At 41.7% G+C, this 20,927-nt stretch overlaps 1 protein-coding gene across 10 annotated transcripts in view; it reads right to left on the bottom strand.

Moving 5' to 3' along the window:
• Positions 1 to 1,276: 1,276 nt before the first annotated feature.
• The window catches only part of RC3H1 (ring finger and CCCH-type domains 1), a 99,265-nt gene continuing 79,614 nt past the window's right edge, over positions 1,277 to 20,927 (bottom strand). For 4 of the 10 annotated variants that reach the window (XM_073356422.2, XM_073356418.1, XM_073356419.2 and 1 more), the window contains exons 10-20: positions 18,692 to 18,973; positions 18,168 to 18,385; positions 15,946 to 16,331; positions 14,397 to 14,561; positions 12,317 to 12,493; positions 9,025 to 9,238; positions 7,484 to 7,574; positions 7,218 to 7,353; positions 4,972 to 5,136; positions 4,209 to 4,324; positions 1,277 to 2,258 (exon numbers count right to left, since the gene is read on the bottom strand). In XM_073356422.2, the coding sequence (XP_073212523.1) occupies positions 2,108 to 2,258; positions 4,209 to 4,324; positions 4,972 to 5,136; positions 7,218 to 7,353; positions 7,484 to 7,574; positions 9,025 to 9,238; positions 12,317 to 12,493; positions 14,397 to 14,561; positions 15,946 to 16,331; positions 18,168 to 18,385; positions 18,692 to 18,973 (2,101 nt within the window). In that variant the 3' untranslated portion in view covers positions 1,277 to 2,107. The remainder of the gene's footprint in view (positions 2,259 to 4,208; positions 4,325 to 4,971; positions 5,137 to 7,217; positions 7,354 to 7,483; positions 7,575 to 9,024; positions 9,239 to 12,316; positions 12,494 to 14,396; positions 14,562 to 15,945; positions 16,332 to 18,167; positions 18,386 to 18,691; positions 18,974 to 20,927) is intronic. The other 6 variants (XM_073356421.1, XM_073356424.1, XM_073356425.1 and 3 more) reach the window with 6 other exon arrangements.

The raw sequence follows: 20,927 nt of genomic DNA on the forward strand, positions 1-20,927 counted from the left end.
AGAAACAACTAAACAAGAAAAGTATTAACTCTTGCTTTTACCCAACCAAAGCAATGCAATAAATTTATTACATAACCAGTGCTTTCTGATTTAGTAGTTAATCCAGAAAGAAAAACAAAAAGTAGGCCACGGGGGCATGGAGGGAGGAACACTGAACAGACTCTTCTCCACTGAGTTTTCTATTCAGAAGGACTCAGTTCAGTGCAGGCAAAAAGAGTCAAAATACATGCAGCAAGAGCAAACCCTCACTGATTTTTGTGCCTGTTAAGAGGAACTTTTCAGTGGAATGATACCACACAGAACTGAAAGGCCTGTGACTTCTTAAAACCTTTTCCATTCAGGTGTCAACTCCACCTACCCACCTCCAATGGGAGACTGAGCAAATGACATAGGTCACAAAAAATTCCTGGCTTTGAAGTATTCCAAATGCTTCTGGCAGGATTACTGTTGGACCTGAAGTGGCATTTCTGGATGCAACTTTTCTCCCACAGAGAAGAAATGCTCGCTTCTGAAAGGATTCCATGCAGCAGTGACAGGCAAAGCTCAAGAGCAGCAACTGGACTTCCAGACATTGCTGTCTAATTCTGGTATCCATGGGTCTTAACAAGCATTTACAACTACTTCTACACTTGCCCTCCTCTACTTTTGCTAATTGCCAAGTTTTGTGCAGGTGAACCAAGGTTCTCTTCCTCTTCCCATGAGAAGCCTTCACTGATACCACAAACAAATTTCAGGCCAAAAGTGGCAGATTATAAAATCAGAAGACTTCTATTTATATACAAGCCGCTCAGTAATTAGCGGTAAGGGGGAAAAAAAGCTATAATTGAAATAGTGTTTAAAACAGGCAAATGGAAAACCTGTTCCAAAGCTCATAGAAGTCAATGGAAGTTTCTTCACTGACTGACCTCAGTGGGCTGTGGATCGGGTCCGTAACAGGTAGTCCATGCTCTTTCTGAAGCAACCCTGGATACTATCATGATTGCAAGAGGCTGGGCTACAAAAAAAGACCATTTATAAAAGACTATCTTCCCGTGCCCTAACAAAGGAAACTTCCATCCTTCTAAATAGTGGCTGATTTAAAAAGGTCTTTGCAAGCTAGTTTTCAGTTATTTTGCTTCCTTAAAATCTGTTCTCGCTCTTTTTATCTTCCTATTGCAAGGGATGGAAACTTTTTGGTACCTCTGTCATGTTGCTCAGTGACAACTGCTTGTTGGCCAAGCAGCTCAGGCTCAGGAGCTGGACAACTAATTTCTTCAATCTCTCTCTGAAACATACAGGTCTCAACTAGTTGAGGCCCTCTGTCCTTTACTGAACTCTAATCCCAACCACAAAATACAATGTCATGATCAGTTCCTAGTTAAATAAATGTAATGTGCATACACTGGATTCCTTTTGCTACTGCTTAAATAATAGCCTTGGGGATACATGCTGCAGTGGGATGGATATTATGGAATGCTTTCACTGAGTTGAGACGATTGCATCAACTGTGGCTAAAAGCCAATGGTTATAAGTAGAAAGGTATTGTAAGCGTTGGAGAACACCTAGTTACAAGAAATTAATTTTAAAAAAACCTACTCATGTTTGCTGCATGTTTTCTGACACTGCAATTCATCACCTCCCTCCATCCTATGTCCCTCATTCACCTTTAAATTCATATAAGGAGGCAGCCAACATTGTTCGGAGGTGAAAGGGAGCAGAGGTGGTAAGGAATTATACACTGGGTATGTAATAATACCAAAGTAAAAGAAAAAACCTACTTCATTAAGATCATACAATTAATCAAACAGAGTATATATATATAATATCTTTTTTTTAAAGCCCTGGGATCCAAGGCGTCCGAAGTTATTAAAATAAAGTTCATTCACAGAACAAAAACAAATTTAATCTGAATCGCTTGCAGATACTGCTAATTTTTTTTTAATTAAAAAACGCATTAATGTGAACTATGTGCAGGGTTTGTTTCTAGTAGTGGTGTTCGTGCACATTGCCTCCGGACCTCCTGCTGCTGCTGCTCCTGCGTTTCTCTGACCACCTTTAGAGGGAAGTGTGATGGAAGCTACCAACTCCTCCTCCTCAATAGAAACTCTTGGGGGATGCTTTCCTCACTTCATGGAGAAGAGGTGGGTGCAACTCCTGTTCTCTGGGAGTCCTGGTGGTCTCCTCCCCCTTCTGGATCCTCTGACAGGCTCAGAGATGTGGTCTTGTTTGATAGGAGGCTGATGTTCTCTTGCGACAAGACTGATCCATTTGGAACATCACTGTGGAAGGAAGGATGCGGAAGGAGAAAAGGAGGATAAACTGATTAAAAAAACCAAACTGTACAACAAGGCCCTGACTATCATTGCTGCGGTGTCATAATGACTATCTGTGACTATTTCATGAGATAGGCACAAGCTTGCCTTGTACAACGAATCTATTTACTTTCCATGAATACTCACCAGATCAGAAAAAAAATATACATTAAGGATAGTGGAAAACAAACAACACTATAAAGGAAAAACTGTACAGTTTCTATAACAGCACTCGATAGTATCCATTTTATGAAATACATATAAAATTAACTACCACTCAAATTATACATTGCATAAACAGAGTATTTAATGTAGCCCCCCGCCCAAAATAACTTCCAGAACAGTTTTTCAAGATACTTGTCGCTGTTTCATTATTTCCATAGCGCAGATGGAAATGGCCATTGTACTAATACTTCCCTCTAGTGGCTTCCGTTTCATGACGTAGAAGAGGGCAGATTGTGCAGGTCTGACAAAGGGTTAAGTGAGGACTCTACTAAAAAAAAAATTGTGAAGAAATCTTCATTTTATATTTTAACTGGCTAAATTACAAGAGGTTTGGCTACTTTTAAATTAATCATTGAATTTAATTTATGGGACCTCAACTACTCTGAAGGTCTCTAATTTCTCTGGACAGCTAAATAATCTCTATGTTCCCTCCATTAGACTCCAACAAAGTCATGCTATTATCAGCAATTTAGGACCCTGCTGTCTTGACATTTGAGTCAGTGTTAGGATGCAAAAAATATTAATATTTTAGGTTTCAGAGAAGCAGCCATGTTAGTCTGTATTCGCAAAAAGAAAAGGAGTACTTGTGGCATCTTAGAGACTAACCAATTTATTTGAGCATAAGCTTTCGTGAGCTACAGCTCACGTCATCGGATGCAGCCGTGTTAGTCTGTATTCGCATCTGATGACGTAAGCTGTAGCTCACGAAAGCTCATGCTCAAATAAATTGGTTAGTCTCTAAGGTGCCACAAGAACTCCTTTTCTTTTTAAGGATGTCTGAGGAACAGTGGGGGGTGGAAGAGGGGAATAAACATGGGGAAATAGTTTTAGGGATTTATTATTTTTTGCAGTTAGGTGTAGAGATTAGAATAACTTCTAAATTACACTGGAAAGACAAAATTAAGTGTGAATATAGCACCATCACATCACAGGTTCAGCGCTGTCCCTCTGCTTACCTGATATGCAAAAAAATTCAGGAATCTGTAACAGCTTGGTGGTCAAGTTAAACACCAGCTAACTAAAAATCTTCACTGATGTCCAACCACCGAGCTAATATCAATATTTAAATTACCTAACGGCAATTATACAGACTAGTCTAACTGACAACTGCAAAGCTCGTGCCCTTCTGTTCATAGTGGAGAGAAGCCACTGTAGTCTTTCCTAGTTCAAGTACATCGGAAGTAATGCCCTTACTACTGTTGTAACGGTTGCTTGTAAAAACTCCTGAGATGGCTGATGTGGGGACTTCTAACATTCCAGCCAACAGCATATTGTAATGCTTTTTGTATATAGTGTAGATGCAGTCCCAGTTCAAGACTCACAGAGATCAATCACCATTGGAAGCTTCGTGCAGGTGCAAAAGCAGAATTTTGCCCTGATTTTCAGTATCTTCATAAACATCCCCATTTCACAGCTAATGCGTCGGAAATATTTCTGCTACTAAAACCAGAATAATTTGTTTTATGTGGGACGAGTTAACAATTCACACCCCCCCCCTTCATTTAACTCCTCCACTTGCCTGAAATCACCCCAAATTCATGGTAAAACTATAAATTGAGTAGTTCCATTCTTCACTAATGTATACTCAATATAAAAATGATACAAAAGCAACAGGTATCAGATGCTCTTTGTCTTCCAAAGAGACAGCCCTGACTAACTTATCCTCTAAGGACCAAAGGAAACTCCTGTTACCTGAACGTCAGTGTGAGGTCCTCAGCTGGAACCTTGTTTTGTGGTTCAACTTGCCCATTTTCTGTCTGTTTATTGGTGCCAAGGTTGCTTTTCATGTCCAGTGAAGACTGGGTCTCCTTTAAAAGAGGAGGACAGAAAATATTGTTTCACACTGTACAAATTCTGTGGCTTCATTCCATGGGAAAAGAAGAGAATGCCTGTAAATCTTGCACAAAGCACCGCACAAAAGCTAAGAAACCACAGATTCAGAAGGATCTGTCCATCCTTGCAGGATACAGAATTTCCCAAAAGCTAGGAATGATTTGTACACTGCGAAGCAAAGACCAAGGACTTGAACACCACAGGCTAAGTACTGAACACTGGCCGTCTCCTGGATGGAACTGCAAAATTCTTATGCATGTTACAACACAGTATGTGTTGTAGTCAGCTGAAAGGCTACATTTATAACCAAAGAAAGACTTGGACAGCAATTTGATATTAAGAGTTTGCAGTTAGCTGCCCAATTATAAAAAAAATCAGTCCTACTTTTGTTTTCAAAAGGCTACAAAAATGAAGTTGAATGCCTTTAAACACATTAGAATTCAAATCCTGGACACGCAATACTACTAACCTAGAGGTTTTAACTAATAAAATGGTGACAGGGAAATGACTAACACTGGTAGCAGTCACCCAGCAGAGGGCTTACTGGCAAGTGTTAAAGTGCTGCAGCCAACCAAGCAGCTCTACATTCCATCTTGCCACATCCCACACCCACAGCACTCACCATGCTCAGCTCACGGGTTCTCTTCCCGATTTCCCTCTCCACCTGGTGCAGTTCCATACTCAGCTGTTCACTTGAGATCATTGCAGGCCATTTATGAGGTGGTGGCTGTGGCTGGCCTGCCAGGGTGGTCGCCTCCCTCTGTAACAGCAGCCTGTTATTAACAGCCTAAATGCATAAAGCCAAGCACATACACAACTGAGCACACAACAACCATGCGCAGCTTTGGACCAGGCTGTAACTCAGGAGTGTTGCCTAGTTGCAAAACCCAAAGCCTTCCCTCCCTTACATGGGTTATAATGTCATGACTTTGAAAGCACTTCCAACAATATTTCAAGTTGTCTCACTTACATCCAGTTAAACGTCTTTTTTTGCATTTTTTAAAAAAGATGTCAGTATTTAACGTGCACTTATTTTAATATTGTGACAAATCATTAATCCTAGTAAGGGTTGTTGTGCCCTGATTTTTATTTTTCATTTGCAAATGAAGCCACAATACATTCCCATGCATAAATGTTCTTTTTGCTTAACAAAAATTCCTGAAGGCTAAGCAAACCCATGTCCTTGGAATAAGAAGCAAAGGGGTTTGCTACAATAGAGACCACCAAATCCCTACAATATAACTAAATGTAGTTACAATATTGCTACTTTTATAAAATTGTTTGAAGATCCTGGGATGGGAGGTGCTATGTAAGTACAGGCAATGAATGGTTCTTCCCCAACCCATGTGAGGAAGTGTGGAAGAAAGATGAAGCTCAGAAAGATCAAGTGACTTGTTCAAGGTCAGACAGGGATTAAATGGGAAACCCAAAAAGCAGAGCACAAGACTGAGTCCCAGTTCTGTACTTTAATTGCAAGGCCATCCTTCCTTATAGTAATCACAGATTACTGGTCTACAGTTAGCATAGATACTTATCCATTACAGTGAAATGTATATGGCCAAGGTTGGTTTATACCCAAAGCTTTGACCTACCCCTCTAGTACTTAACTGGGAAATGCCTCCTGGATTATAAATAGCTAGTTGTGTCTAGAAACAAACATGACAGCTAAAGCTCCTGTGACCTGAACAGCAGCTTTACTCTCAAGGTTTTAAACTTATAGTTAATGTTCAACATCTAACCATTTAGGATGCAAGACAATCAAGATCAGTCATAGTGGTATGTGGGGGAAGGCGGCCAGGTAAAGGTTTTGAAACTTCCCAATACTCCTCCATTAAAGTATCAGCAAAAGCAAGCATGCACAATTTAAATACAATTTCCCTCTTGTTCCTGAATAAGAGCCCAAGAACGGAAACAAGTCACTTTTCAAGTAACTGGGAAGTGCGTGCTTCTTGAAATTGTCATTGCCACTCAGACATTGTGAGTGCCATGAACACCTAATAAATGCACAATGAGAACTCCTGCTTTAGGAACCAAGCTCTTACTAGAACAAAGACTTCTTACCGAACAATGATTCTTGCAGAGAGAAACCTCAATCTGACTAGAGGGGTGGTGCCTTAGAGTAGTTCTCTATTGCTTTCTGTAGGAAGATAAGGCTTTTCCTTCCAGAAAAGGTCAATAACTAAGTAACTAAGCTTTCCGACAGCAAGAATTGCTTAATTTTGTTTTACAACTCCCTCCTACCACAAGGTCCCATAAAATGAAGTAAAGCTATACATACTGCTCATTGTTCCTTTTATAAATATAAACTTTCCATACCATTCCTCTGTGCAGAAATTACACTTATTTTAAGTAGACTTCAAAGTTGAGCTTTTATTTTTAAAGTTAAAAAACTTTAACATCTATTTTGTTCAGTTTTGTGGCTTGTGCTGTTTAAGAAGAAAAGGGCTATAGCACAAAGCCAAACACCACACAAAATGGTTTAACTTTCTACAGGTAGAGTCTGATTAACTCAAAATCTGAAAAGCCAAGAGCTTTATTTACTTACAGATTAGTGGGCCCAGAAAAGACCACGAGAGAGAAAAAGCAAGCAGACATGAACACACACACACACGGTATGCTCTCTTTAGGCTATAAATCAAATCAAATCAATAAATTAAGAGCGAGCAAGTCCTCAGTTCCTGCTGCTAAATAGTCAAGGGTTTTTCTTTTGTCTGAAGCGCCGGCAAGTCCTGATGTCAGGTATCATGGATTGAAAGTTTTGTACTACGTTCAATATGATAGAAGAATCTCTGGCTTATAATAAGCAAATCTGCCAACTCCATCTCTCTCCTGGCTCTCTCATGCCCCTTCCAAGGCACAGGTACCAACCTCCAGTCCTCGTAACTGTGTCTGCTGGCTGATCTGATGGTTTAGTTGCTGCAGTTCCAGCCTGAGTTGCTGCTCCCTGTCAGCTGAAGGTAAGGGTTTCCCATGACTGGCCACATCTGACATGGACAATCTCTCCCTTTGAGGGGCAAGAAAGGGGTTGGAAAGAAAATAGCTTTACTAAGTTTGGTAAAGAAGAAACTACTATAAACAGAAAAAGTACAAACAAGAAGAGTGAGCATGTGCATGAGAAACAGAGACATTTCCACCTGTCACTGAAGCGTCCCTGAGAAGGTATGTTTTGGTGGGGTGAATATGGAGAAGCTCCCCAGCCGCCATGAGTTCCATATGGACTGTAATCTGCAAAAGAACAAAAGGAGTTACCCAGATAACACATGCTAGGTTACAATGCTTTGAGTTACAGAACTATTCCATATATAATCCAATAGACTGGTATATAGGTTGAAGAGAATATCCATAATAGCTGGGAAGGAAGATTAGTTTAACCACCAAAATGCTTTTTCCATAGGAATGCTATGCCTGAACTCTCTCATACTTTCAGATGGTAAAAAAATCATCATTCCCCAGCTCCCTGTAAGTACAGTAACCCTTGAAGGAAAAACAGGTGGAGGCAGCTTCCTCACGGAAACACAAGGCCAACTAGCATTTCCATCTTCCACTCAATATTCTGTGAAAGATTCTGGACTTTCAAGTCCCCAAAGAGGGTAAATCTCACTCAGTATTAATTTACTATTTATTACCCGTATTATATTAGCCCCTGAAGACATCAGCTGATTCATTGACAAATCCAGTAATCAACCCCAGTTTGAAAAATGAGCTCTTAGAGAACTCTAAGGTATTTAAAGATCTGCAACTCTAGAAATATGATATGCAAATCTGCTATAAACAAGGTTTTTAGTTTTCAACAATTAATTTCTTCACAATCCAGGAAGATAGATTTAGGGAATTGTAAAACTGTAATTAGGCCAATTCTCCAGTTGTTTTGTTTACTATATCTAAAATAAAGAATTTCCTAGAGTGAAAATTTTATCAAATCAATGGTGCGGATACAATAAGAAATGGAACATGGTTCTATGTCACTGGCTTTGCTGAGCATTACACAAAATAAAGCTTTCTTTAAGCTTGCAATGATAATTATAACCTGAATATAAGTGCAGTACTTTCAGTTGTGTTACACTTCCAACTTCTTAGGAAAGGAAGTCTCAAAATAAAATCTGAAATTGTCCACAAGAGGAACTACTTCAGAATAGCTATTACATTTTAAATTCACATCCTACTTTAATCCAAAATAACTTAAGTGTAGGCAAGCCCTAAAGGGGAAAGGGGAGTTTATTATCCACTTCCCAACACACACCACACAAAAAGCTAATCTATAAATATCTGAAGGGTGTAAACATCAAAGAGGAAGAAAAATTTACTGGTGTACATGAGATGAAACTGAGAAAGGGTATATTTAAGGAAGAATACCAGGAAAGAGTTTCCTGACAGTGAGATCTATTTGGCTTTGGCAGTCTCTCTCAACAGAAGTGGTGGGAGCCCCGTTGCATGGGACTTAATACCAGGTAAAACACTAAAACATGAACTTTACAGAACAACCCTGCACTGACAGGAAGACAACAGGTCTTTTCCATCTTTAATATCTATAATTTATTAATCAGAACCTGGTGGCATCAGGTACCATTTAAGATTCTGACAAAACATTTCCTAAGACATTTTTTACCTGCACTATACTACCACACTAAAAACAAAACTATGCTAAAAGAAAAATAACCATGTGTACCAGTTATACCTGAAATGTTGATAGATTTGGTGGAAGCTCCCTGTACCGCCATGGCCTGCATGGGGCCAGAACTCTGGTACATCGTTTTGGAAGTACGTGAGATGGCCCCAAACCTTGATACAGTTGGCCGGTCTCCAAATGGGATGAGGTCATCATCCCCAGCTTCTGCTGCCCTTCTCTGTAGGTCCAACCGCTGGTCACGTATGCCTTTACTGTCTATGTTCTGGACAAGAGGTAAAGAAAAATAAAGTTGATCACAGCAGTAACAGAATATATGAAGTGTCTCTTTCCTTGCTGCTTGTCTTCCAGAATGTGCCAACATTAGTATGGACAAGTCTTGCTCAGGGTGTCTGTCAGGTGGCTTATCCATTATGGGATTTTTGCACCTGGTTCCTTCCTCTTCCTCTCAGCATCCAGACAGGCTTCCTGTTTTTCCAGTTCAGAACTTCCACAGTTGGAGTTGTACTATCACCTGAATTGACTGAACCTGTGTGTCTGCCACCTCCATGAATCAATGCTCTGACAAGCAACGACCACACCTAGATAAGGAAGATCTACAAAGAAACTAAGATGGAGGATGACTACTATGACAAAAAGGGAGAATCGTGGGGGACAAGAGTGAGGAGGAGAGAAGGCACAGCCTACTGGAGCGAGTGGCCCTCCTTCCAAATCTCAAAGTCAGCCCTTCTGGAACTTGGCAGCTGAAGCCCCCATCAATTAATGGCCTCTCCAAATTCCATTGAAGTGGTGGCAAGGAAACAAAGGTAAGCTGCCTTCAGAACCAATCCAAGGAGGGAGTAGCCAGGATGCTCTCCCCTAAATGCACAGAATCTTTAATCATGCCATTCAGAGAATTAACAAGAAGTTACTTAGAGATGTCCTGCCTATCAAGGAGGGATGTTTGGAGCCAACTGCTTTGTCCCCTGGTATCTTTGGGAGCCACTGGATGGCTTCCCTTGAGGTTTATGAGGCACAGACTCGAGTTGTAATTTGAGTAGCACCCACTCTAAAACAGCCCTTTTCACCTTTCTATCCAGGTGCCAAAACACGACACACTGTATCCTCAGGCAGGTCTCAGGACTCGGAATCAGAAATCGTAAGTTCACCTTTGGGTGGAGTAGCTACAAGTCCTGGAAGTCAAGGCTGCCCTTGGGGGGGAAATGTGAGCCCCTCCTCATTAGGGGATTTCTGTTCTGAAGAGATAAAGGATTTCATTACGTGAGTGACCAAGTAACCCCACTCCTCTGGCATGACCCTACTATGGTTTTCCAGGAAGGAGAAAGGATCCAGTACAGCAAGATGGTTCAGATCTGATTCTAGCTCACTCTCTGAGAGACTATGAGAGAAGAGAAGATGAGGCTTTTCCTGCCCCTAGGAAAGAAGTCTTTTCAATGGACAACAGAAAAGGGGGCTCAGGAGGTCACCTGAACCCAATGGTGAGTTTCGTGCCAAGCTTTTTCAGTGGAAGGGTGAAAGCAGTGAGGCAGCAAAGGCCCTATTTATTTATTCAGTATATGGCTCAGGTGGAGGAATTTCCTTTGTGGTGATGAAAAGTAATTCCCCTCCTCCCACCAATGAAACTGGATGACACACTGAAGGTGGAGGATATCTTGTCAGCCCCCATCTGTGACCTGGTCTTTCTGGGTGGTGGAGGGAAGCAGGTGAGAAACTTAGGAGGAACTGCAGGACAGCTCCCAAGTCCACAGGGCTGTTGAAGTAGAAAGCAACTGCTTCATTTAGAATACCTCCTGCCACTTCCCAGACCTAGCTGTGGCAATTCTGCATGGTGAGAATGTGCAGGAGTGAGAATGCAGGACAAACAAAATGGACCAGCTGCCCAAAGATGCTTCTTGCCCTTCTTTTTCTGGGAGTAAACCAATTTTGCCTTCCCCTGATCCACATAGCTCCACTGAGGTCAGAAGATGGAGGGCAACTCAGCTGTGAAGCACCAGGTGCAGCTGCTTCCAGTAAGGCAGAAGAACTGGGGAAACTTGCCTGCATGCAGAGGAAGAGCAGGAGGAGCTGGGCAGAAAATCCTGTCAGTCAGACAGGCGGTAGCCAGATGACAGATGAGAACTCGTTCACACTGGTAGCAGCATATCACAGAATGAGGAGTTCTGAAAAGTAGTCTCATCCAGTTGTCTTTGTCCTAAGACAGGTCACCATGACGTAGAACAGTGAAGAAATTAGGTGGTGAATACAACGAAGGGGAGGAAACAGGGGAATTCTTCATAAAGAACATTCCTCCTCCCTGACACCCTCTCAAAAAAGAGAACTGGCTTCTGCTTCATTTACAGTCACAATAGAGATGAGTTACACATACATTTTTCAAAAAAGCAAAAATGTTAAGGTTGTGTGTGACTGCTTCAAGTTTACTAAGGACAAATTTCAGCACTTTTTGAATGTTTTTCTAACTAGGGGTCATGTGGAAATGTGGTGTTAATGCAAGATCCATGCCTTATTCTTCCCTTGCAATCACTGGCTCCCAATAAATGTGATACCCCAGTAGGCATCTTCCTGGCAAAATCTGTCCTGCAGAAATACAGCACCACTAAGGCATGCCTGTTTGGGCCAGTTAATCCCTGTTCCACTGCACCACTACTGTGCTTTTAATTAAATTAAGAACTCCCATATTCTTTAAAGCAGAGCAATTCCAGGCAATAATAGCTTTGGATTGTGTGTGTAAGAGAGGAATCAGAAAAATGCTGAAAGGCACTCAGGACAATACCAGACTGCAGTATCATGTTACATTTGCAGCACTTCTGAGAAATATTTGGTGAGTTCTCTTGGTCATGGATCCCAAAAAAGATGGTCACTGAGTCAGCCCCACAAAAACAAAAAACTAACTAAACAATGTTAACTTGAACCATGACCATGAAAGCACCCAAAATGTTTTTAAAATCCCAGGTCTTCTTCCATCTCAGTGAAGGAAACAAAAGGTGAGCTGCTCCAACTAATTAGGACTCATTACAAATATTTTTGGACTCCAAATTAGTGTTGAGAAACTGATGACATAACATCATAGTATCTCTCTCACTAAGTGGCTTCAAGTCGGGTAGGAGCTATTAGTTTATATTTATACCCAGAACTGAGAGAACAAACAGATAAATAGAAATGATATTGTGGCTTTTGGATTTCTCATTTTGAAAACAGAGCATTTTGTTGCAACTGTAAAACTATATCCTTGACTGTCAGATACATTTGGTCTGAAAAAAAGGCACATGTTGCAGTCAGTCTAACTAATATATAAAGGAGGTCCCTCGCAATTTAACTTTTTTTGCATTCTTGCATCCCAACTTACCGCCATCTCTACACTCCCTGCTGCCACAACATCTTTGGGTTTTGCATCTTTGGTTCCAATGTAGGAGCCAATGGTGTCACACGACCAAGGAGAGTACTGGCTATAATCATTTCCTTTGTATTTCCCAGCTACCTTCAAGTCTTCATCCAAGTACTGTACAAAAACAAAAAGCTGGTTCTGTAAGTAAAAGGCAGGAGGCGTATCACAGACATTGTTAACTCCTGTGACAGTTCACTTCAAGCAAGATACTGGCAGGACTTCAACCGGATGTACTATATATACGAAGTTGCAAACTTATATTTCATATTATTTGTGAAATTCAAAACACATGGCTGGGCTCCCAGTATTAAATGTTCAGTGCACAGCAAGGTGTGACATTTTGACCTTGGTCTGGTTGAAGACTTGCCTTATTACTTAATTCTATCCATATCAGGTGTAAATAAAGCCAAGTCTAGCAATGGTATTCCGGTCATTAACAGAGACATTCAAAACAATCTAATAGTGCCGCCACACATTAAAGCAGAAAGGTTGCTCTCATGGCTGCATAAATAGGTAACTAAGGACCATTGATAGGATAGATCAGAGGTCTAATGGAGAACCAAGAACAGTCTTCCTCAGATGTCACCATATGGACCTCCATAACTGGAGCACAAAATTCTCCCTAAAACGTTTAATATAAGATCCTAGGAGATTTATTATTGTTCAGTACTGTGCTAAATTATTAGTCTACCCTTTCTTATCCTATAGGCTCATCTCAGCCTTTCAGAAGGTCAGGATCAGTGAAAGAAACTCACTTCTTAACACTACATACCCCTTGTGGCATTACGCCCCATATTCTTCATAGTAATATTATTAAGATGTGATTATGGCATATCTGATGTATTTTATGCAAGATGGGTCATATGAGATCACTGAAAAGGTTATGATTTACTGAATATCATTATCCTACTTGTATGCATGTACCATATTGGTATCTGAAGTTAGGAATATTGTCTATGCATCTATTACAAATGTGTGTACACCTGGGGAACGCCCAGTAGGCAGAATGCACTCAGTCTAGATGTCTGGCTGGGAAGGGCCCTTAGGGAGAACAACAGGTTTTAGAAAAGGCTAATCTCCCACCGGGAGCCTTCCTGAGGATGCTACACACAGCCTTCAAGTCACAGCTGCTGTGTCCCTACAGGGGCATGAGACCAGGTCACCTGGTACTGGACTCTATCTTGGAATTCCAGTGTTTTTCCACTGACCAGGCGTGGGAACCAAAAGGGGAGACAAAGGGTTCCCGCCATATGCAAAAGATATTTAAGGCATCATCATGTTTCTTCACTGCCTCTCTGCCCAAAAAGATTGCTGGAAACACCTGAGGAACAAAGACTGGACAAGGGGAGAAGGGCTGAACGCAGGCTAGAGGAACTTCTAGCCTGTGAAAGGAATACCTGGGGTTTTAAACTGCAAGCAAGTGCAGCTTGCCCTCAAGAATCTCTGCAAACTGCCTAAAATAACAATTAGGGTGACAATTTGTTGCTCATATCCAATCTCTTTAATATATTAAGCTTAGATTACCTAGCAAATAAACAAAAACACAATCTGCTTTGATCTGTTTGCTATGCCTTATAAAACACTTAAAATCTATCTTTTTTTAGTTAATAAACTTGTTTTTGTTTTGTCTAAAACCAGTACGTGGAAATCGTAAGTGCGAGCAGAAAGCTGTTGCATATCTTCCTCAACATTGAGGGAGCAAATTTAATGAGCTTACGCTGTATAGGTCCCTCTGCCGCGCAAGATGGTATAATTTTGGGTTTACACTCCGAAGAGGCGGCGGCGTGTGCCTTGGGAACTAGGAGGAGCCTTAGCTGAGCTGATCTCAGCATGTGTGTAGCTGCAGCTGCGTGTGACCCTACCTGTATGTGTACTAGAGGGGGCTTGAGGGCCTGTCGCAGCAGTACAGTGTAAAGAGAGCCTACGCTGGTGAGTCAGGTGGGCTCACTGGTACCCAAGTTCCAGGTGGCACCCTGTCACACCCCTAAACTAATTTAGGACCATATCAGCAACCCAAAAGCTTGGTTAAAAATATGCTTACCTCCTCTGGGTGGAAGGGGTGAGTCAAAGTTGGTGACGGTGCAAAGGGAGGTGGGGAGATCACCTTCCTCTCTTCTAACTGGGCCATGATTTCCTTCCTTCGTCGATGAAGCTCATCCAGGCTGGGATGGGTTTGAGATGGAGGTGGAAGTCGGTTATAAGGCTCCTAAAGTTTTAATATAAACAACTTGTTGAGTAACTTATGTAACACAAAGTAGAGCAACATCACCCTACAAGAGGAAAAATGCGGTGGGGAAAAAAAAAATCCAACACCAGAACACAGTTCACATTGTAAGAAGGAAAAAACTCAACAATTCTATTTGCAAGATCCTTCTCTAAACTTTTGCCTCAATTTAGTGCTCATTAAAGTTGTCCTGGAGACTGCAGCATCTTATTCACAGAAAAAGTTCACATGGGTGATAGTGCAAGCTTTCCTAGAAATAAGGAACATACACAAGCTGCCAAAACTGATTAGATCCCCATTAGTGAAGCGGGTCCTAGCTCTTTTGATCCTCAACCCACAAAAGGACCAAATACTTGTCTTGCAAACCACTCCTTTGTGGGTGGTGTGCAGCAGTTAGCTTTCAAGTTACTGTGCACTCCAAGGTGGAGAAATCCAAAGCTGTCATTCATCCTGGGGTACAGTAGCTGTACAACTCTGCAGGTTATAATCTTACCTCAGTTACTTAGGATATCTGGGGATATTATATATTTTATAACAGAATTATACCACTTGAACAGATTTATCAGATACCTGACTTGATGAAGCTACACACTTGGTAAATTGAAAAGTTTAAGTTCATTCATGGACCAGATAATGGGATACAGAGCCCTCAATCTCCACATCACTCATTTGAATCTAGCTATGTCATGAGTGACTATTTTCATCAAGTGGCTTATGGGCAGCAAGTTCTGTCTCTTTCTAGTTTCCACTGGACTGATGTCCACACAAAACCATAACACATGGATACTCCAGTTGGCAATCCCAGTCAAAGGGCTAAATATAGAATGGTCATGAAAGTGGAATTCCTGGCCCATTCCGGAGGTAGTCTCTCCAGGTCAAGAGTGGTCAGTGCATGGAATCTCTCACATTACCATGTGCCCATGCTGTATCTGCACTGTGTATAAAGAGAGGATGTCAGTTTCCAGTCATGTCACAATCATGCCACTACACTGGAAATGAAAAGATTTAAGACACTATTTTCAAATTTTATTTTGCCATAAAAGTCAGGGTCATCGAGGGTTTCATATGAATATATGACATTTCTCTACTTGAAATGATTTATATGGCACTACATTCTTTCAGGAGTGACCACCACCAATGCTCAGTTTTCATCAGTTGCCATCGTGCCAAATTTTAAAATTTGGCACAAAGTGTGTGGAGGGAATAGCAGACTCCTGAGCCACTAACTAAACCTTGAGTTTGGCATTTAATTCTCCTAAAAAAGTACTTCACCCCCCTCCTTCAGAAAGTGCCCAGTTCCCCAAAGTTAACGGTCCCTTGACGTTCTTTCTCTGACCAAACTAAAGAAGTATATAGAAAACCGTACTCTGTGGTATGAAGATCTGATCTGACTGAGATGTGGACCCACTGGATAATAACCCTCCACTTGCTGGTATCTGTCTCTGGATTCAGGTACGTAGGGAGGTGCAGCTCCATGTGGAACATCAATGGGCACGGGGCTTCCTCGGACAATCTCTTCCCGCTGGTATGGCTGGGCAGAGGGGTACACACGACGGCTCTCATAGTGTTGGTACATAGGCTGTCCCATGGGAGGATACTGCTGCGGCTGTGTGCCATACTGCGAATTCACCATACGATCCTGAACGTAGGGTGGGTAATGGTCTAGGTAAGGACCACCAGGTTCAGGAGCAGATGATGGAGGTCGGACAAAACGAGACATGCACTGTGAGGACTGAGTAGGATAGTACACACCTGAATTTATGTAACAATACAAAAAGTCAGTACATGATTAGACATATCAATTGTTCACCACAATTTATTCTTAGAAATTCCAGTCTACAACAGTGTTGAAAATTGGCATCCGCAAGTCATTTCTTGATCACATCTGTCATCTTAGTGCTATAAATAAGGACTTTTTCCTATATGAAAATCTATTCTAAATCAGCCACAAGACATTTGAGAATGTAAAGGTTGATCTAGAGTCCAGAGAGCGAAGTTTAAATTAACCAAACCAGCCAGTATGGCTGGAGACAAGCCACAGCAGCTGGAGATTGAGTCCAGCACAGGTGAGAAGGTGCACCCTGCTCTCTTGAGCCTAGACCACAACTGGGCCCAAAGACTATAATTCCCACAACTTTTCAGAAGAAACTTATCAGGTGTCCCTCCAAGTTCACATGAGTGATCTTGCCAGTCAGTGACTAGCACTGTTCTGGGCACAAGTAGCCTGAGCAACATTTTTCAAGAAGCCCTAGCAGGAAGAGCTTAAAAATGGGGAAATGCAGCACAGTTGGTGGCTGATCGGGGAGAACAGACCTCCGGTCCCCAGCCGCTGGAGAAAGGGCTGACTGAAGGCAGGAGCTCCTCAGACAGCTGCTGCTCAGTAGCCTCGCCCTGAAGGAAGGAAGGGAGGGCAGGCCCGAGGCAGACTGCCCTTTTGTGGGGATTATCCTGCTGTATGTGTCTTTGAACTCAGTTGAGGGTCCATTACTCAACAAGAGCATCCCAGCAGGAGAGAGCCTTTCCACAATCATGGGATAATTGTGTGGGTTAATTCCCCCTTTTTCTGTTAACTGACAATGCTGGAAGGGCTGGAATATCTGGGGCTAAAATGGAGGGTGAAGCCTCTTAGCACTGAAACTGGCATGGGGGGAAAAAACCCTGGACTTTACAGAGCAGTGTCCCATATATAAACAAAGGGGTCATGATCAAATTTTGTGGATTGCTCAGGTTTCCCACTTGCACATGAAGTAAAATATTATACATTTTAATTTGTTGGTTTGGGTATCTTGCTTTTATTCTTCCTTCTCTTTCCTTTTTAAAACCATATTGCACTCCTTCCATCTCTTTCCCCCTCACACTAATTTTCCCTTCCTTATTTCTACTTCTCCTCAGCCTGACTCATGTTCAATCATGAGAATCCGCTCTTCAAAGAAGTACTTCCTTCTCTTATCCTTACCATCTCCATCAGTCTCTTCCTCCCCCAGAACTGCCCTTCTGTTCTCTTTTCAAAACTATTCCTATGGCTTCCACTCCTTGTCCACATTCATCACTCTGGTGCAAATATTTCTGCAGAAGCCATGAACCTTTCATCTGAGTACCTCAAAATATTTTAACATGAATGAAGTTTTATAAACACCCTAACTGGGTAGGTACTGTTCCCATTTTCCACAATGCCTTGTGATCTTCACTTCATCTCATCCACTTTTTTAATGTGGCAAAAGAGACTTTATGATGCTGGATGAGCGTAAACTTAACAAAAACCAGAAGAGTGAGTTCTCATTTAAGGGCACAAAATCCCCTCTGGATGTGACTGGCTGAATGCTATCGCATAAGAAATTTATTATTTCGGCTGAAAAAAATTTCTACCACTAAAGTGCACCTTTTCTCCATGCTGGACTTCCATTTTACTATGCTGTTAGCACATTAAGCATTTATCCTTCATGCTCCCACAGGAAAACCCAAAATTGAAGAGGTTAAATCACTGGTGAGTGGGGGAGCACAGGCAAAGAACCAATATGGGGAGGTGGGAAAGGAGGTGGGGGAGAAAAGAGAGGAGAGGGAAAAAAAGACTGATCCCAACACTCTTACCTTGTGGATAAGGTGACGGCTCAAATGGTGGGGCAGCTCCTCTAGGATCCTGATAAAACACATCTGCTTGTTGAGCAGGATACAACTGTGATCCTCGTGATACCATTTGGGGTTGCTTGGAAAAAGACATTGGAGGCAGGTCTGTTGGTCCTCTCTGGGGCACAGGGTGGGGGTTCACTGGTAAGGCAGAAATAGAGCTCTTGGGGACAGACTCCAGCCTAAAGTAGAAGGAAGACATCAGTCATGATTAGGCCACATCATACAGCTTGATGTGCTTTCAATACTGAACATGACTAAACACTGTATGATTTCAAAGCTCCATCTTTTGATGGCTCTCACCACTTTTCCTTATAAAAAGCAGGAAGTAAAGCATCTTTTTTTTCCTAGGCCATTTTTAATCACTAAAAGGTGCAAGGCAGGAAAATTGTTGTTTCATTTCTAGAATGGATTTACTGTCCCTTATATTTCCTCCATCACACATTTACACAAACGACACTTCGAACAATAGTTAGGAAGATCCGTACAAGTCAGGAGGGGATCCAGGAGCACTGCTGCTCAGGTGGTCGATCTTCCCTGGCTTCAGAGCAGAATCATAGCCGGAGTCGGTCCCTCGGGAGATAAGCTGCGTCACTGTGCTGCCTGTAGACACAATCCCATTCGGCAAGGCAGAGGATTTTCTACTGGGCAAGTCCACTGCCCCTTCATCCGAGAGGATAGCTGCTGAAGGCAGGCCCACCTCATTTAGCTGGCCCAAGGAGGCACTCAGGGGTCTTCTGGGAACCAGGCGTTTGTTCATTTTACGAAATCTTCAGAAAAAGAAATCACACACCAAAAAATGAAACAAGAAACTAGAAGGAGTTGGGTTTCAAGATTTTTCACATAGGTGCTACAGAAAGAGCTTCAATTTTTAATTCAAGCTTCCTGAAGCTTTGCCAGAAATTTATTGCTAATATCTGGTGGACTGGAGTTTCTTGGTGCTATTTGAACAAAATGTTAGCAAAATGTTTTCTTTCAGAAGAATGAGTATGTATACTACATATTCAGCAAAGATTATGTGCCTATATTAAGACGCAAAAAAAGTTGTAATGCAATATTAAGGATAGGTTTTTTTAAATGACAAAGTGTTCCAGGGATTTCAGAGTTAAGATTTCCACAGTAAACGGAACTTGGTTCTCTCTTTGCACATATACATTACAAGAATAGGGTCTTCGTTTACATGGGAACAACATACATTCAGGTGTTCAAAATACAACATCTGTGCAGTTAGGGTTTTAGGAAAAGGGTCACAATAGACAATATACAATCTAATTTATTTACACAGCATTACTGAATGAAAAAATACAGGGGAAAAGAACCACTTTCTTCTATCCTACTATTTGCATAATAGGTCACTTCTCTCAGTGTTGTGTGATCACATTTTATTTTAGAACATTTGCAAAATATGCCGAGACCCCAAAGTGCATGCACAATATTCAACACACAATTTGCACTGCAAAATAAACTGAGTGATTTCTTAAGATTCAAAGATAAAAATCCCAATCTCCCCACCCTCAAATAAATCTAACTCCACTTCCTCTGGAAAAAAGCCTGAGCAAATATGAGCTTTATATGTGTGCCCTGAAAAACAGCAGACTAGAACTCTGTTGGACCAGCCCAGAGCGAATTCCAGGTGAATGCCCTTTACTAAAGATATCCTGGCATCAGCTCATTTATTAAAATCTGGAGGTGTGTTAGCTTAAACACAACAACTGGTCTCTACTATTTGGACTGAACAATAAGAATTTCCTACAAAGGCAGACTCAAAAACTTAAAAGGATTTTATAAATCAAAACCAGCACCTTGAATGGCACCCAAAAGCAAAATCAGAAGCTAATGCAGACTCAACACTGCAGCCAAGATTGCAAGAAATGCCACTGAAAAAAGTGGACAGCTGCATTCTGCCCTAGGAAGTTTTCTCAGAGGTCTTCAGATGTAGGTGCAAGCACAGCACAATAGTAATCCAATCTAGAGGTGATAAGGGCACAGGTAACGCTGCTGAAGTTTGCATTGAGAGGAACAGTTGTAGTTTTGCCAAGCTTAGATTTAAAAAAAAAAAAAAAAAGCACCGTTTGTTGTTACTACTAATCCATTCAAAAGCAGGTGAGGCTCCATCAGGACCGAAAGAACGCACAGCTCACTAACAGAAGGCAGGCCCAAACCCTTCTAATCAAGGGAACAGACATCAACTTTTCCATCTCCTCTGGCTGGAACTCAACCCTCTGCCAGCCAGCATCACGAAGGTCTCATCTGGGTTAAACTTCAGCCAGACAGCCCCAATTTCATCTAGACAGGGAATGTAGAGTGTACATCATTTGGATATGATGAAAAGGAGCTGTAGAACAGTCTCATTAGCACACAAAGCACTGCAGGCTGGAACACCTCATGTTCCCAACAGTCTCACGCATATTCAGCAAAATGTGACAGAATGGATCCTTGTGGCACATCACATGAGAAAGCCTTCAAGAAGAAGAATAGCAGTTGCACAATACCACCCTCTGGTGGTATTTTTTTTGCTCAGAGGAAAAAGCCATTCAGGCAGTCCCATGAATCCCTGTTGTAGTCTGCAAATATACCAAGTCTCAAAGGCAGCTAATATACTTGAAACATGGACACTTGGTCTTTGCCTACTGCCAGAGAGGATAATCCACTAATGAAACCAGGGTGCTGACTATCTCATAAGCCGTTGTGAAACCAAGTTTGGAATGGGCCCACAGAAGCCTG

The sequence above is a fragment of the Lepidochelys kempii genome, chromosome 8, assembly GCF_965140285.1.
Source record: "Lepidochelys kempii isolate rLepKem1 chromosome 8, rLepKem1.hap1, whole genome shotgun sequence".
NCBI lineage: Eukaryota > Metazoa > Chordata > Testudines > Cheloniidae > Lepidochelys > Lepidochelys kempii.